Here is an 18258-nt window from a genome sequence, read left to right on the forward strand (position 1 = left end):
CTCAGCTCTGCTCCAGCGTCGCTGAAGGGTCCTAGGCTTGCAACAGACAAGACGGTTCCTGCCTCCAGGGGCTTATGAGAGAATTCTAACAGTCCTGGGTAGTGCAGGCTGAAAACACAGCAGTGTGAAACAGGATCCACATTTTGGTGTTGGCAGAAGAAAATGTAAGTGTTGGGTATGAGAGAGTAGCAGCAACAGGGGAGGTTTGGAGGATGTCGGCATTTGAACTGATCCTGTAGGCTAGTGGTTCTGACACTGAGTTTGCATCTGGGGACCTGTTAAAACAGACCACTTCCAAGTTCCTCCTTCAGAAGCTCTAAGGTGGGACTCTCCCCCCAAACAAGAGTCCAGGTGATACAAGACCTCACACTTAAATGGTGGCAGCCATTAAGTAAAAGACCAAGCCAGTCACAAGGATGCTTCAGCATGTTTTGAAAGCACATGTGGAGATCAGACTGGAGGCCACCTCTCCGGAAGCAGAGAGCTTAGGAAGTGGCTGGATTCACCTGAGCAAGCCATTTGTAGATAATGAGTGATTGAGAAAAACAGGATGAAGAGGGATTGGAGGGAGTAAAGGTTTGGTTACCTCTTGTGAAAACCAGGCCCTGTCCTTAGACTCTCACACTGCCAGGTTACAATAAAGGCCCTGAGGGTACTAGCTGGTGAGCTGGTCCTTTAACAGGAGAGGCTGAAAATAAAAGGGCTCAACTCTTCAAGTAGCTGAGGCAGAAGGTAAGAGGATGCGTAAGGCACAAAGGAGGGGCTTATTTATATATTTTTATTATATTTATGTTTTCATGCAGTGTGTATATGTGTGTGTAGAACTCAGAAATGGGACCCACCCATGGGATGTTGGTAAAGCAACATCATGGGTTAAAACTTTGCCACAGCTAGTGTTGGGGAAATCAAAGGACACCTCATAGGAGGCAGTTCCCTTTCCTCCCACCATGTGGCTTCAGGGAACAACCTCAGATCAGCAGGTTTGGTGGTAATTAGGCCACACTGCCAGCTCACAGTTTTTTGTTTGTTTTTTTTTTAATATATGAGTGTTCTGCTGCATATACACCCACCATCCACCTGCCTCAAAAGGGCATCAGATTCTCCCTACAGATAATTGTGGACCATCACCTGGGACTTGAACTCAGGACCTCTGGAAGAGCAGCTAGTGTTCTTAACCACTCAGCCATCCCACCAACCCCTCACAGGCTTCCTTTAAAGGGGAGAAAGACCTGGATGAATAGACAGATGTGAAAAGAGGCTCAGAGCAGATGTCCGAGGAAAGAAGACCCCGCAGGTGAGGGGTTTATTGTGCTGGTTTGAGCAAGTGTCCCCACAGGTTCAGATGCTGAAACACTTGGTTCCCAGTTGGTGGAGCTGTTTGGAGGAGGCAATTCCTCAAATTAACTCTAGTTTATTCTCTGCTTCCCACTTGTGGCTGGAGATGCGAGCTCTCAACTGTCCCCATGTCTGCTGTCTGCTGTCATTGATTCCAGACATGATGGACTCCTAGCCCTCTGGAACTGGAAGTCCCACTCCTTCTCTAAGTGCCTTTGTCATGGTATTTCATCATAGCAACAGAAAAGGAACTAATATGCAAATGTGGGCAGGACGATGGGAAGCCCACTGATGGTGGCCTTTATTTGCTCTGTGTGTCTGCTGGACACATACAGGTCCAGGATGCTGGCAAAGTAACATTATGATTACAACCTCTGCTGCAGTTTCTCTTTCCATGGTGACATTCAGTCTCTGGCACTGGACCGGATGCATGCAGAGAAAAGATGCGGCAGGGTGCCGAGTAAGAGGGATATTGACTGTAGCCCAGGGCAGGGTGTGCGTGCGTGCGTGCGTGCGTGCGTGCGTGCGTGCGTGCGTGCGTGCGTGCGTGCGTGTGTGACTTTGCTATTTGGTCTGAATTAGCTCGAATGGACCAGTGAGTAAGCAAGAAAGGCTACAGTGAACAGTCAGAATGACAGAGCAATGCACAATTCATGATGTAGCTCTACGGCTCCCTAGGTCTAACAGCACCTGCTGCAGCCAGCCATCCGACATCCGTGGGTGGGCATGCTCTGGGGCCCGTTATGTGTAAGAACTCTGTAAGCAGGGTTCTCCGAGGCCATGGCAAGAAGTGGGTGATACAGAGGATTCCAAGCAGGAAGGTATGTGGTCAGACTCCTCACTGGGATTCCTGGGGCAGTCAGGTGTGTTTTATACCCACCTGTACCACATAACTCCTTACTTCATCATTTCTGGGCCTTCATTTCCAACACCGAGGATGCTAACAGTACCGTCTAACAGGGCTGCAGCAAGAAGACCGGCAACAGTTCAGGCCCAACCAGGGCTACAGAGTGAAACAAACACCAGGAACTGCCTGCGGCTGAGAACTTACTGCGACTTTTGGGCTAGGTTTTGTCTCTATTTCATCTTAATTTTTAAAAACATCAGCTGAGCCTGGTGACACATCTATAATCCCAAGGCTTTGGAGGCAGAGGCAGAGGGACTTCCCTGAGTTCAAGGCAAGCCTATGCTACACAGTGATTTGCAGGCCCGCCTGTCTGAAAACAAAAGAAAGCAAAGCGAAACAAAACAAAAACCCAAACCAGAAGCCAACTTGTGAGCATGTGAGACTCTGGCTGGCCTCTGACATCCTGCCTGCCTTCCCTTCGTCCCCGAGGAAAGAACATACTGTTGTAAGGTCAGGCCTGTAGTGACTGGCCAAGGGCCACCTCATGCCTTCCCTCTGATATTTGGGGTCCCGCCACACTGGCCCGGACAGGGGCTGCTCAGTACATTTTCTCAGTGTCGGGGGTTGGGGGGAGGATGATGGGGAAGAGGGAAGACCCTCTATAGGGGCTCTGCAGCCCTGGGCCACCAGGCATCCTGGGGCACAGCTGGGGAGGTGGCAGAAACCCAAGGAGATGCTCTGTCCTTCACATGTCCTGCCTTACTCAGTCTTCATCCAGGGCCACGATGACAACCAGCCACAGCATCTGAGACACTGGGCCTCAAGCTCTGCCCTGTCACAAGGCACACAAGCTACATGTGCTGTCCACACAGTTTTTCAGTGTCCAGAATGGAGCACGGCCCCCTCGGGCTCTCTATGTATACGGTTCCTTTCGTCTCAACTACCTGACTGTCTCCAAGCTCTTCCTTCCCCTTCTGGTTAGACGGTGTCTCAGGAGGCCTTCTCCTGGCCTTCCCTGTCTGCTCCAGCCTGCTTTACAGAGGGCCCTTTGCCACTGCACACTAATTCTAGTTTGGGGATTGTGTCTCCATTTAGACTGTGAGTGACTTCTGGTCTGGAACAGAGCTGAATTTATCTTCGGAGTCCCAGGAACTGGCTCAGAGCTTGGACCTCACCAATGCCCAGCTAGCCGGTGACTATGCAGGAGAGGCGCAGTCTGACTCTGACAAGAGCTTTTTCCTGAGCTGAGGCTTCCACCAGGGACCTAACCGCTGGCCGCTTCTCCTTCTCCCAGGCCCCCGCCTTCCCTCTTAGCCTGATTTAGCTCCTATCAGACATCCTTGCTGGTTTCATCAAGGTTCCTGGGACCAGTGAGTTTAGTAAAAGGTCCTTTGGGGACCTGTTTAGAGCTATCAGTGCCACTGTCCAATATGACAGAGAACCAAGTGGTTACACACAGGGAAGGGCAGAGCCATAAGCTGTTTTCTATCTTCCCACTGCTCAGCAGGGACTGGAAAGGTGCATGTTGTAAGCAACATAGCAGCAGATAATGACTCTGAGCCTCGTACCTGTTCCAGCCCTGCCCAGACATCCCTGGCTCTGGCAGCTGAGCGATGGCCTGCCAGAATTCTGCAGGTGAAACCCTAGACAGGGGTAGAGCTTGCCAGCAGCCAGAGGCTGAGCAGCTAGAAACATCACTGCATGAGCAGGCGCAGCCTGTGGCTGAACACCAAACACAGGGAGGGCTGGGAAAGGCAGCCTGGCTTAACATCTATCTACCTTACCTAGGTCTCAGAGGCCAGTGAGGTGATGTGCAGACTAGAGATGCCCCAGGGAGCACCAACCTCAGGCTTGGGGGAAGGGCACTCAAAAACATGTCTCTGCAGGTTCACCTGATGTGGTGGTTTGAATTAAAATAGCCTCTATAAGCTCCTCGATTTGAATGCTTGGTCACCAGAGAGTAGCACTAGTTGAAAGGATTAAGAGGTGTGGCCATGTTGGAGGAAGTATGACATTGGGGGTGGGCTTGGAGCCAGGCCCAGCCCAGTGGTGCTCTCTGTCCCTGCCGTCTGTGGACCAGTGTGTAGAACTCTCAGCTACTTCTGCTGCATCACTTCTGCCTGCACGCTGCTGTGCTCCCCACCATGAAGACAATGGACTAAATCTCTGAAACTGTAAGCCAGCCCCAACCAGTTGCTTCCCTTTACAAGAGTTGCTGTGGTTATTCGGCTGTGATGGTGCACACCTTTGATGCCGGTGCTACAGGCTGAGGCAAGCTGATCTCCAACCTGGCCAGCTGTAAGTTCCAGGAGAGCCAGGACTGTTCAGAGAGACCATGTTTAAAAAATCAGAACAAAAACAAACAACAACAACAACAACAAAAAACCACTCAAAACCAAACCAACTAAACAAAAAGAGTTGTCACGGTCATGGTCTCTTTTCACGGCAAACGGAACACTGGTAAGACACTGGGGATGCTGAGACAGGCATGATTATTACTGGCATTATTGATGGCCCATTCAGAAGTCCAAAGTCATCCTTGATTGCAGTGCCACAGAAGGCCCACAGGATTTCAGAGGACTCCTTGCCATCTTCCCTCTCCCACCACACTCAGGAAGGCATTTTCCCTCCAGCCATGTGTGTCTGAGCAAGGGCCTGAGCCTGCCTCACACTGCCTTACCAACTGTGTCAAGCTCTTGACCCACTGGCTGCCAAGGCCAGGTGGCAAGCACCTCTGTCTTCCTGGGAACAGCAGGGGCCTGCTCTCTGGTCCCCCTATAACTTAACTTGATCCTCCTTCCTGCTTTGGATAGATAAGGACTTTGACTCCACTGATCTTGTTGCTCTTGGAAATAAAGGTGACCATATGAAACTGGCTGCTCTGGTCTGTTGTCCCCAAGGAATTTGGGCTGCCTCCCACTTTTCTCAGACTGCCCCTTAGGAAGCAGGAACTGGTGTTTGAGACACTTCTAGACTACCTATGGTGACTGGGGGGATGGGGGTGAACCAATGGAATCAGGTCCCTACCCTCTGGCTCTCCTGCCCTGAGTAAGCCCTGGCGCTATGATAGGTGTCTCTGGGCTGATGAACAGGAGCATCTAAGGGAAGGGTTCACCAAGGCAGATCAAGCTTACTCCCATGTTTCCCTCTGCAATGCTTGCCTGTTACCTTAAGGCAAACAGAAAGGCTTGTAGGGATCTGAAAAGAGAGAGGTGCTTTCCCCAGCCCTAACTCCCTCCCTAGTTTCATAGACAAGAGGCCTGCTTGAGGCTGGGGGCTTCTTTACTTTTTCCTTCCCGTTAGAGATCTAGGTTGCACCCAGCACAGTCAGCCGCCTCACTCAGCCTGGTTCTGAACGGGCTCCCCTTCCCCGCTGTCCACCCTACCTGAGCTTCTGGACCTGACTTCTGTCTTCTCTCTTGCTTGCTACCTACTTGACACTGCCTGTACTTGGCCTTGATTGGAAAGGGCTGTGGAGTCAAACCAAACTCTATGGAGACCCACACAAGCTAAGCTGTTCTCACCCCTGACGTCTAAAAGAACAACTAGCTTCTCATGAAGGCAGAGAGGGCAATCTGTTGTTGTCAGTCTCTGAGAAGACGCCTGGGCACTGGGAAATTAATGGCTGCAGCTCTGCAAAACCCTCCCCCAGGTGGCTGGTGACAGCTGGATGGGAGGTGGGAGAGACTCAGACAAGTTGGCAGGTGTCCCCTCAGGCCCAGAACTGAGAAACAGAGGTCTCAGGGGTCCCAGTGGGTGGTCTACTTATGGGCATTCTGACCCTACTCTACCACATAGACTCCTTAAACACGTGGGCCTGGCCAGCTTAGAGCAGTCAGCACAGAATCTGATCATATCAGAAGAGGAGAAGCAGATTTAGTGGCAGGCTGGAGACTCACCTACAGGCTAGCAGTTAAAATATAAGGTAGAAAACGGTCTGAATTCATGAGTTTGGGAGCTGACACCCTTGAATTGAGGCCCGCTGCAGAATGACCCCAGAAGGCTTTCTTTTTCCATTGAGAAGGAGATAAGGCTCTAAGAGAGTCATAATTGCCTCGTGAAGGGGATGAGAGGCTGGGGAGGCTACAGACCACGGCAGGCGGCTGTGAAAGCTGGGAGTTGGCCACAGGGATCAGAGCTTTGCTTCCAAGAGGTCTGAGACATTAGCCCTTGCTATCTGGAAGGAGGTTGCAGAGAGCAGGTGACCATTAGGCACCCTGATATCCTGATACTGTCTGGCCTCTGCCCCTTGCTGGATTTGCTATCATTTTAGCTTTTTGAAGTTTCCTATTGTCCTTTGTGGGGTCTGATGGGAGGGACCATCCGGAAGCTGGGAGGGAGGTGGGAGGGGGCAGTAAAAGGGGCTCTTGTAGTAGGGAGCTTACCACTCTCTCCTTGTAGACGATGTACTTCAGCCACTTGAAGTCTTGCCACTTGAAGCCAGCGAGGACAAAGAGAGAGTCTCGCTCATATTGCTCCGGTCGCTGCATGGCACCCTCAGGGTAGGTGATGCGCAGGGTGGTCTTGCTGCCCACGTCCCTCTCAAAGCCCTTCACAGGTGCCGAGTTCAGTCTACAAAGAGCCAGTGCAGTCAGGCTGGCATTGGGCCTATGTTTGGGGAGGCACCCTGAACCCCAAGTACCCCAGGCACAGAGTGGAAATCCAGGCCACATCCTTATTTTAAAACCTGCCAACCTGAGGCTAGAGAGATGGCTTAGTGGTTAAGAGCACTGACTCCTCTTCCAGAGGACCTGAGTTCAATTCCCAGCAATCACATGGTGGCTCACAACCATTTGTAATGGGATCCAATGCCGCCTTCTGGTGTGTCTGAAGACAGCTGCAGTGCACTCATATACATAAAATAGATCTTAAAAAACAAAACCTGCTAACCCAGCAGCATTCTCGAGGCTTAGGCTAAACCCCAGAATAGGGGACCAGATCCTCTGGATCTGGGTGACAACATGCATGTGCCCAAGGGGTTGCTTAAGGGACCTCACCTGATCACAATGTCATAGTCGTCAATTCTTGACCCCAGAGACTTGTTGGCGAGGACCCCTCCATTGCCTACAATGATGCAGCGGCGGCAGTGGAGGCTGAGGGGAGAGAGTAGAGGCCTGTGAAGCTGGAAGGAGTCCAGAGCCATATCTCAGGAAGCTGAGCCCTGGGACAGTGTCTGACACTCCCACAGGAGAGGCTTGGTAGCTTTAGATGGTAGGGGACAATGAGAGATGATTGAGGATCTCAGAAAACCAAGGCCAGGGTAAAAGACTGGGTGCTCCAGGACTCAAGACTGGGCTGGGCTTCCTCCCTCTCCCTGTCTCTCTGTCTCTTTCTTTTCAAGACAGGGTTTCTCTGTGTAGCCCTGGCTGTTCTGAACTCACTTTGTAGACCAGGCTGGCCTTGAACTTAGAGATCTGCCAGCCTTTAGGCTTTGGTAGTCACTGACGGTCCTGCCCATAGAGCTTCCCATCCTGACCTGTGGCTTTTTCCTCCGGGGTCTATTGCCTTCAGAGCTATCATTACCTTAGACTTAAGCTCTGCTCCCTGTTAGCTGTCTCTGTCAGCACCCCCCCCCCCCACACACACCCATCACCTTCAGTGCTTATGCCCAAACCACTGATGTCTGAGGATGGAGAGGCTTTGTAAAGTGCTTTGCTCGGGAGGGGAAACATCCTGAAGAGTTCCTACTTATATAATCGGCCCACAGTGTGTGTGTACTGTGGATGCATGGGGAGGTAAGGTGGAGACCTGTCTAACCCAGCACTTCTGCACATGCCCGTTAGCCAAGGGGAAGAGGGTCGGCTCACCTGTCCAAGGCAGGGGTCAGGCGGTATTCTTTGGTGACTGACAAGATGGCTTTGATCAGATTGTCTGTGGACAAAGGAGGAAGGTTACTGTTGGCGAGTCCCTTGAGTTCCCAGCATATTTACCAGTAATCTTACTGGGAATAATCTTGCTGGTCAGGAGTTGGGGGAGGGTAGAAGGAGCTGCAGACATGAGGCTAGGCCAAGCCACAGCTTTCTCGGTTCCTGAGCCAGGAGCTGGAGGTAAGACATGGTCAAACTCAGCTGTGCTGGGGGAGCCAGGCTCTAACCTCAGCATGTGTCTTCTTCCCGTGACCTTTCACCTTCCTTGGAGACTCATCTAGTTTTCTGAGGCTCCAGAGCTAGACCATAGGACATGTGTCACTAGGCCAGGCCATGCTTGGAATGCAGATGTCTAACCAGAGATAGAGCATTGCTGTCTTAGCTCCGAGTCTCATTGAGCAGATTCCAGGGAACGAGTCAGACAGTTGATGGCCGAAGGGTTCACCTTGGTGTGATACAACCTCCTCACTTCCCACACTCCAGGCTACCCATCTTTGACCCCCCTCTCTCCCAGGCTGCCTTTCTCCACACCTGTCACACCCTGGTGCCTGGCATCTGCATACCTGCCCTCCACTAACTACTCTCAGACCCTGGGGCCTCTGCTCTTTCAGTTATGAAGCAGCAACAAAATAATGTTAGGGCTGGAGGTCACCACAGCACGAGGAGCGTATTCAAGGGATGCAGAACCAGGAAGTGAGAACCACTGCTCTACAGACAAGCAGCTCGGCACTATCATGACAGAAAGCATCTTAGTAATAAAATAGGAATATGGGGCATCTAGTCAGATCCCTGCGGCTGACCTCCACGGGCACAGCGCTGAAAAGTCCACGCAAGGAGACACGCAGAGAAATATTCACCGCAGAACTGTTTGCAACCGCAAAATGCTAGAAGCAACAGAATCCTACACTAAAGGAAAAGGACAAGTGGGACATGAACGGCTATGTCACAGTAAAACAATGACAACAGGAACCCATCAGTGGCTTACAGCTATGCGTTCTATTACAGATAAAGCTGAACGTGCATGCAAAATATCAGTTAAAGCAGTGGACACATACACACGTATATGATGATACATGTACAGTTTAAAAACATAATACAGTCGGCGCATGCGCACAACAGACACACACATTTTGAGACAGGGTCTAAAGCTCTGGCTGGTCTGAAACTCAAGGAGATCTGCCTGCCTCTGCCCCGAGTACTGGGTTAAAACATTCATTACCATGCCCCGTACAAATGATTGATTTATGTTTAATGGATATGTAAATAGATAAAATAAAACCAAGGCGGAGAGACACTGAACGTCAACACCCAAACACGGATAGTGGTGCTGGGGGAGGGCGAAGAGCAGCCAGGTTGTTTTGTCTCACACGTCTGCATGCCCTCTGTGTGGTGTCTGGAACTGGGCATGGGATCCCCTAAGACTGGAGTTACAGATGGCTGTGAGCCACCATGTGGTTGCTGGGATTGAACCCGGCTCCTCTGGAAGAGCAGCCAGTGCTCTTAACCACTGAGCCATCTCTCCAGCCCTATCATTCTTTATTTTATAAACTAGGAAGACAGTGCACGATGCCCCATTATATGAGGTCCTGGGGACGAACCCCAGGCTTTATGCCAGGCCAACACTCTACCAATCGAGCCCTTCATCATCAGCCCCTTTTTATATTATTCTCACATGGTTTTTTATATTCTGAGACATTTCATGTAGAAAACAGGCCTCCAAAATAAGAAACAACATACGCCTTTTGTTTTACTTGATTTTGTGCTGGGGATTGAGCCTAGACAGCTTTGCATTTGCTAGGTTAGTGCTCTACTACCAAGCTACACCTAAGCCTCTTGCAAAACTCTTTTTGAGGATAAACTGTGCACTGTGGCACACATGCTTTTCATCCCAGAATGCAGGAGGCAGAGGCAGGTAGATTTTTATAAGTTATTGGCCAGCTAGAGCTACAGGGTGAGAGTGTGTCTCAAGAACAAACAAACAAGCACACACACACAAGCACACATGCAACACACACTCTCATACACACACACACACACACACACACACACACACACGAGCACTAATTTCAGGTAAGAAAGAAGTCACATGAAGGACCATACGTTCTACAGAGGCACTTAACAGTTGCTCTGACGTGGTCAGTAAGAAGACACTGTGGAGGCTGTGTGTGAGAACCAAGGAGGATGGAGCTGGGTAGGCTCCCCACGGCTGGCTGAGAACGGGCTGAGGAACAAACCTTCCATAAGGTTCTACCCTAAGTGCCTCCAGAATCACTTTAAAGTGAGGCAGACCTCTTATTCCCTTCTCTTCGCACCATCACATTCACCGAAGGAAGAACTCGTCACTATTAACTGACCAAGGACAAGGACACAGATGGGGCTCTGCTTTCTATGACAGGAAAGGGCACATGTGAGGATCTGCTCTCTTCTCACTGGCTGGGGACGCTAATGGCTTTCCTTGACCTCCAGCTATATAGTCAGTCCTGAGTGAGGATTCAGGAGGAACCAGCACTGAGAAAGGAGTCCTTCCTGTGGCTTAAACTAACCGACTGGATGCACCTTTTGGAGCCCCAGTTAGGCGGCTAAGTGTTATCTCCCCATAACAGCTCTTTTCTTAATTCGGATGATAGTCTTAAACAATAGCACGATTTCTATTAAGCTGACAGAGAAATCCAAGCTCAAACAGGTTAGGAAACCCATGCAAGGTCACAGCTAGTCAAAAGTATATACAGGGATCTGATACCCTAGCTGACCCTCTCACCAAGCCAGGAAACAGCCAGGAACTTGACAAAGAAGCAGGGCTGTGAGGAAGGGATCCCTAAGGCGAAGGGAGGGGGAAGCTAGATTGAGAAAGGTTAGCTTGGGACAGAAAAAGAACAAGAAGGCTAAGTCAGGATGAAAGGCATTGAGTGGGGATTACAGGAGCTCAGTGTGTTATGTTGGTGTGTGTGTGTCTGTCTGTCTGTCTGTCATGTCGCTGCAGCTCTAGGACAATGTCTCCAGTGCATCTATCTCTTTTGTGATCTCATGGAACTGGGTCTAGTCAAGCTCTGAGTACCTGCTCTTTCACTAGACTAGAACTTTGAACAAAGGGATTGCATACACATGTTACTAAGATAGACCCAGCTTTGGGAAGTGTAGGATGGGAATGGGACAGAACAATCTCCAGCAACAAACTGGTTTTGTTTGTTTGTTTGAGACAAGGTCTCATCATGTAACTCTGGCTGGCTTGGAACTTGCTGTGTAGACTGGGCTGGCCCCGAACTCAGAGATCTGCTGGCCTCTACTTCTGTGATTAGAGATATAAACCATAATGTCCCCCTACCCGGTCCCTTTTCTCCTCCCTCTCCCGTTCTTCCTCTCCATAGACACTCGTGTGTGTGTGTGTGTGTGTGTGTGTGTGTGTGTGTACATGTACACACCCACTTATACTTGTGTACCATGGAGTCAGAAGACAATCTGTTATAGTTGTTTCTCTTTTCTACCATGTGGATTCCAGACACTGGAGTTAGGTTGTCAGACTTAGCAGCAAACACAGTTACCCACTGAGCCATCTCACCAGCCCCTAGTGCAGAACTTCCAGAGACAAAGTCCTGTCTTGAAGTATAGGGAGACAGCATGGAGAAATGGGGGGGGGGGTTAATGTTTAGTAAAGGGTTCCCGACATACCTTGACCTTTGATCCCAAAAGGTGGCACAAACTCCCGGATCCTAGCCCATTTGCGAAAGGAGTCATCCAGGAACATGGGTGCTGGCTTGGAGAACCTGAAACACAACACAATAGGCTACAGAGCCGGTTGGCCATGGATCTGTGAAGCCACATTCCAGTCCGACCTCTCCCCAGCCCCCACTGGCCTTGTTAACTGGGTAGCTGCTGATTTTATTGAGTGGAGCTTGAGTCTGAGAGGCAGGCCTGGTCAGTCTTTATTTGGCAGTGGGAGTGGAGGGACAAGGTCTGCTTCGCACGGATTAATGGCTGAGAGCTGGGAGCTCTCTGGAAGGTTATCTAGGCGCCCATCTTCACTCCCTGCTGCCCACTATGTTCCTCCAATCGGGGAACACGGGGATAAGACCGAGCCAGCAGAACACTAAAGTATCCAAAAATCCAGCCAGTACAGGGAGACAGAATGCTGGAGAGGATTCTGGGAGTCAGACCACCCAGGAGGAGGAGGAAGGCAAAATCACGATGACACAGCAAAATGGGAAAAGTAAAGGAAGAGAATTTTGTTAGAAAAGAGAAAATGCAATGTCCTGTGACTGGGGTACAGGGTTGAGAGGGAAGGTCAGACCAACCAGAACTGGGGCACACTTGTTGGTGTGGATCACAGAGTTTAAGAAGAGTCACTTGGACCTACAGGAAAGATGGAAAGGAAAGGAGAAAGAGAGGGGAGGGGAGACAGGAGTAGGAAACGTGGAAGGGGGAGGGAGGAGACTGAGTTGGGAGAAGGAATGGCAGAATGTTCCTCTTCTCAGGCAGGGCTGGCTGGAGGTTTGGGGATGGATGGGTGGGAGGTGGGGAATGAAGGACAGTGGACAATGGCATAGGAGGCGTCAAGCTCTTTGGAGATGCCTGAAAGACACTTCATGTGGAGCTACGGTTTGGGATCTCTCAGAGGCTGGCAGCCTTGGAGGTGGCCAACACACCGACTGCTGGGAATCCCACTGAGGGCACTGCTGATCAACAGTACCTAGGCCTTAGGAACTATGCACCTTTGCCTCGGACTCGACTCCAGTTCGTTCACTGCATAGCAGGAGGCTTCGTGAAAGTACCCCCTGTACCCCACCTTTACCCAGATGCTAGAGTGCCCCCCTTACATACTGTAGCCTTAAGGTCCATTTCTCAACCTCCATCACTGATAAGGCCACTAGCCCACCATCCCAAGAGGGGGCCTAATAGCACTGGAGACTTTGACATGAACTTGAGGGATGAAAGAAAGGTCCTGCTCCCTCCCTTTTTGCTATGAAGATGGCCACATACACAGACAGCCATGACAGTCTGTGTTTTACACACTCCTTCAGACTCGTAGGTCCCAGCCGTGGAGTCGGCACCCTTTCCTTCATGTATAAGTGCCATTTCTTACATACAAAACCCAAATAAGTCGATAGCATGTTCGAGGCTTTAAGCAGCAGCAGCAGGAACAAGCTCCCCGGATGCCCATGCCGTGAGAGCCGCTTCTGCTCCCCATCTTGGGAAGAACCGTACAGTTCTGTAAGGTTCCAGAGTCAAGCTTGGACAGGGTTTCATCTGTTCCGAAGTCTGTACGGGCTGTCGGCTGTCATGTGCTAATAAAAGCTCAGATCTGGCAGAGCGATCCCCGTGTATTTTCTCCCTTTTTTGTCCCTAGATTACTAGAAGTTTATTGTAATAACTCCTACTATTAAGAACACCGTATGGTGGGGGATGGAGAAAGATGGCTCAACAGTTAAGAGAACTTGCTGCTTTCCCAGAAGACCCAAGTTCAATTCCCAGTACCCATGCCAGGTGGCTCACAACCACCTGTAACTCCAGCTCCAGGGCATCCCATGCCCTCTTCTGGCCTTCACAAGCACCCCCACACGTGGCACACACACATATAAATAAAAATAACACTTTTTTAGGAGGGGGGTGTAGGTTCCTGCTGTGTAGTCCTGACTGGTCTTGATCTACAGCGATCCTCTGTCTCCCTCGCACTGGAATTAAGAGTGTGTAGCACCACACCCAGCAACAACCCCTTAGTTTAGTTTTTAAGAAAACAATTTTTCTTCCTGTGTGGTCTACTTTTGCCTTTCATTTTGCCTATGGATGATGTAGGTCCAATAATGAAGGAATGCCACCCCCCCCCCAGCTATATTGGCTAGCCAGCGAGCCCTAGGGGTCCACCTGTCTTCCTTACCAATTCTGGGTGCTATGAGGTGACAGGCATGCTGTTTCTGCTTTTTAGGTATGTGCTGGGGATACAGAGTCAGGGCCTCAGGTTTGCATAAGCATGTTGACACCTGACCATCTTCTCAGCCTCTAAAACTCCCCAGTTTTAAAACAGCTTTTTGTGTGTGTGACCTGCAATGTGTGTTAACTTTAGAAAGTGAACAGGTATGAGCTCATGCACCACAACCCTACACCACAGACAGTCACTGCTTTTGGCACAAGTCAAAACCGATGCTCCCCTGTGAATATGGTTTTGTAGGCTCTGTTTTAATGTGACTCATTTCAGTTTACAAAAGTGAAAAGGAAAACAAGTGACAAATGAAAACGTGACCGAGAGAAGCAGGAGTTGCCAAATTAGTAAGAGTCAAAAAAAGTTCACAGGACAGACTGGAAAAATGCATTAAATGAGCCAGATAAGGCCTCATAAAAATGGTCCGTTTTGAGTGTGTAACCTGCCCCTTTCCTGCTTTACAATGCTTTCCAACACTCGCCACTCGGCCCCATTCTTTTATTGGGTCTTCATGTTTTAAATGCTCACTCTGTAGCCTCTTTTTATATCCCTCCAAATGAGGCAGCCTCCTCTAGTGTTCCTTGCTGCGGGTGGGTGCAGCCCTTTACAAACAGTCCCCCCGGCTCCCCTTGCACTTACGTACTCCTAAACGTCCTGTTGTGTACTGTGGGTAGAAACCAGGCCTACCAGTAAGATACAACCTCAGCCCTAATGTTTCTTTTCTTAATCTTTTTTTTTTTTTTAAGGTTTATTTATTTATTTTATGTACCAGAAGAGGGCATCAGATCCCATTACAGATGGTTGTGAGCTACCATGTGGTTGCTGGAAATTGAACTCAGGACCTCTGGAAGAGGGACTTCTTAACCGATGAGCCATCTCTCCACCCTACTTTTAAATACAATTCTTTGTTGTGTACCAGTACGTGTGTGGAGATCAGAGAATAACCTGTAGGATTTGGTTCTCTCCTTCCGCCATGCCTTCAGGGACAGAACTCAAGTCTTTAGGCACGGTGGTCCATGCCTTTATCCACTGAGCAATCTCACTGGCCCATCACCACCCCCCTTATTTTTTAATTAGTTCTTTGAGAATTCTGTACTATTCACTTCTTCCCTGACTCCTCCCAGATTCAACCACCTTCCAAGTCTCCTACCTATAAAACTTTGACACCCCACCCCCTTTAAAAACTTATCAAGCACAGAGTGTGCTTGGCTGGAGACTGGGGGCTAGAGCTGGAGCCTTGATCAGATTCAGGTCCTGTGCTCTAGGAAGAGATGTCTGGGACACACAGATGCTCCCCTGTGGTGGTAAGAGCTTACACACAGTGCCTTGATACAGTCACCAGGGGTAGTGCTGGGACCTGCCAGATGCTGGGATGTGAAGTTTCCAGTGTCTTCCTCCTATCAGCATCCACCGACTCTTTGCCCATCCTCAGGAACTAGGCATACAGGAAAGACCAGAAAATGCCTGATTTTACCTCCATTTACTGCTTATCGGGCCAATGAGACCATCACTTAGTGACTTTCAGATCTGATTAGTGAGATTATTTGCTCTTTAAATCATTAAGGATTTATATATTTTATTATAGTTGATAAATGCCAACTCACTGTAATTAATACTTTTTGAGGTTCAGAACAAGCTGTCTTTGGCCACAAACTTTTTCAGTTTGGATCCTGAGTTATTGGGCACTCCTTTCCCTAGGTCCTGAAGTGCACCTAGAAATCTCTGATCGAGGCCTGGCTTTCTTGTGAGAAAGGAGGTTCCAGGCTTACCCATCCTCCTGACATCACCTAGACCCATCATTTGCCCAAGGTGGTAGAAATGATTTGGAGAGATTGCAGTGCCAGGGTATCTCCATACCTACAGGTTGGTCACTTTCCCTGGGCCTTATAGACGAACCAAACTAGGAAAGAGCTTTCTGAACAACAACAATAAGATTCATTTGTACGGATATTCTCAATCCAGACGTAGGCTTCAAGAGATGTGCCTGCCTTCCTCGTCAATAATTTTACTTAGACATACTTCACATAATGTAAAAGTTATGTTTACTGACCTCATTTGACTTTATGCCATGCTTCTCTTATTTTATTTAACTTTCTTTTTGGGACAGAATTTTACTACGAAGCCCGGGCTAAACTGGAACTTACTATGCAGACCAGGCTAAACACAAATGCTCAAAGATCCACATGCCTCTGCCTCCTGAGTGATAAGAGTACAACACCATGCCTAAAATTATATGTGTATATGTATAGTATATATATATATGACACAGAGTTTTATTATGTGGCTCTGAGAGTCCTGGAACTCACTCTGTAGACCAGGCTAGCCTCAAACTCAGAGACCTGCCTGGCTCTGCCTCCCCAGTGCTGGGATTAAGGGTGTGTGCTACCACATCTGGCCTGGTTCTTCTTTCCTAAAGACTATTTGTTTTTATTTTTAATTATACACATGCTTGTGTGTTTCTGTATGAGTATATGCATGGAGACCAGAAGTGTTGGATCCTCTGGACCTGGAGTTATAAGTGACTGTGAAACACTTGGTATAGGAGCTGGGAGTTGAACTCAGGTCCTCTGTAAGAGCAATGTGTGTTCTTCACCAGGGAGCCATCTCTCTAGCTCATGCCTCTTTGCTGTTACATCTATTTCTTTCCAGCAACATCAATACATTTGGTTGTTTTATCCTAATGTATATATACAGGAAACACACACACACACACACACACCCCATCTTCAGAACAGTACTAGTATCATGACACTAAATTTGAAAAGATTAATTACATTCACTTAGCCATTGTGTATATGTCAGAGGACAACTCATTCCATTGACTGCCTCCTTCCACCAAATGGGACCTGGGGACTGAACTCAGGTCTTCAAACTTGCCCACAAGCGCCTTTATCTACTGAGGCATTTCTTCCTTCCTACTCACTCTATATTTACTAAAAACAATTTAAGCTTCCTTTGTGTTTCTTTTTTGCCTTAGGTGCCCTATATAGCAAGGCAAGTGCAGAAAATGGCTTTGCTTTTGCCATTTGAAATCACTCACCTGAGCTAAATTTGTCAGTTAGGTTTTGTCTTGTTTCGCTTTATAGGAGCTTGAGTTGAATTTTGTCTTTTGATATCATAAAGCTTTATATGGTTCTCAAATTAAATCCACAAAACAACACATTCAGAGAAGCCTAGCTTTCGCGGGTGCCCATCCCCCATCAGCATTTCCATCTCTACATGGTCATCATTGTCTTCCTCCTCCTCCTCTTTCTTCTTCCTCTCCCCCTTCTCTTCCTACTTCTTTCCTCATCCCCTTCTCCTTCTCTCCTTCTTCCTTCAAACTTGGAAGCTCCCGCCTCAGCTTTCTAGATGCTGAATTACAGAGGCAAGCCATTCCATTCCCAAAGGTAACATAATACACATTTGGGCTCTTGATTAAAAAGCAATAAATCCTGGTATCACTGGCTGGATGACACGCCTCCACAGTTATGACTGTATAATGCAGTCAGTCCCTTTGTTTCTAGTCATTTATTTATTATTTATTTGGCACATTTATTTATTTTTATTTTATGTGCATGGGTGCTTTGCCTGCCCATATGTCTGTGTGAGAATGAATATCAGATCCCCCGGAACAAGAGTTACAGACAGTTGTGAGCTGCCATGTGGGTGCTGGGAATTGGACTCACAACCTCTGGAAGAACAGGCAGTGCTCTTGACCTTTAAGCCATCTCTCTCGCCAGCTCCTGTTTTTAGTCTTTTATAAAACAGATTCCAACAACAGTGGCTATCAAAAGCTTCACATGGTTTTTTTCTTGTCTCTTGGAGACATCACCTGGGCTACCTTTGAACCTGTAACCCTCCTGCTTCAGGCTTGTTGGTGTAGAGATTGCCGGTGTTTGCCAGCATACCTGGCCCCATCTATCTTTTCTGTTTGCCAGTAAAGCAATTCCAGGAGTGTGTGTATGTACTGAATCAAAAGGAAAATGTGTGCCTGTGTACTGTTGCTCCATATTGCCAAACTCTTCTCCATGGGACTGTGGCATTTTGGGACACCTGCTAGCACTATGCAAAGTTCCATTCCTCCAACCGAGGTAGTGGAAGAGGACATTGCTAAACTTCAGGTTTGCCAGTCTGACAGCAAAGAGATGGTGTTTCAAAATCATTTTACTTATTTTTTATTTTGAGGTTTGTATAATTTTCTTACTCTATGTGACTGGGTGTCTGCATGCATGCATCTCTGTGTACCATATGCATGTTTGATGCCCACAGAGGCCAAAAGATGGTGTTGGGCCCCTGGGACTGTAGTTACAGATAGT

At 48.7% G+C, this 18258-nt stretch overlaps 1 protein-coding gene across 4 annotated transcripts in view; it reads right to left on the minus strand.

The window, feature by feature from the left end:
• The window catches only part of ST3GAL3 (ST3 beta-galactoside alpha-2,3-sialyltransferase 3), a 187826-nt gene that overhangs the window by 16846 nt on the left and 152722 nt on the right, over nucleotides 1–18258 (minus strand). For all 4 annotated transcript variants that reach the window (XM_080920915.1, XM_080920916.1, XM_080920914.1 and 1 more), the window contains 4 exons: nucleotides 11716–11810; nucleotides 7990–8053; nucleotides 7180–7275; nucleotides 6568–6754 (listed from right to left, as the gene is read on the minus strand). In XM_080920915.1, the coding sequence (XP_080777041.1) occupies nucleotides 6568–6754; nucleotides 7180–7275; nucleotides 7990–8053; nucleotides 11716–11810 (442 nt within the window). The remainder of the gene's footprint in view (nucleotides 1–6567; nucleotides 6755–7179; nucleotides 7276–7989; nucleotides 8054–11715; nucleotides 11811–18258) is intronic.

Source organism: Micromys minutus (assembly GCF_963924665.1).
Source record: "Micromys minutus genome assembly, chromosome: 9".
Lineage (NCBI taxonomy): Eukaryota > Metazoa > Chordata > Mammalia > Rodentia > Muridae > Micromys > Micromys minutus.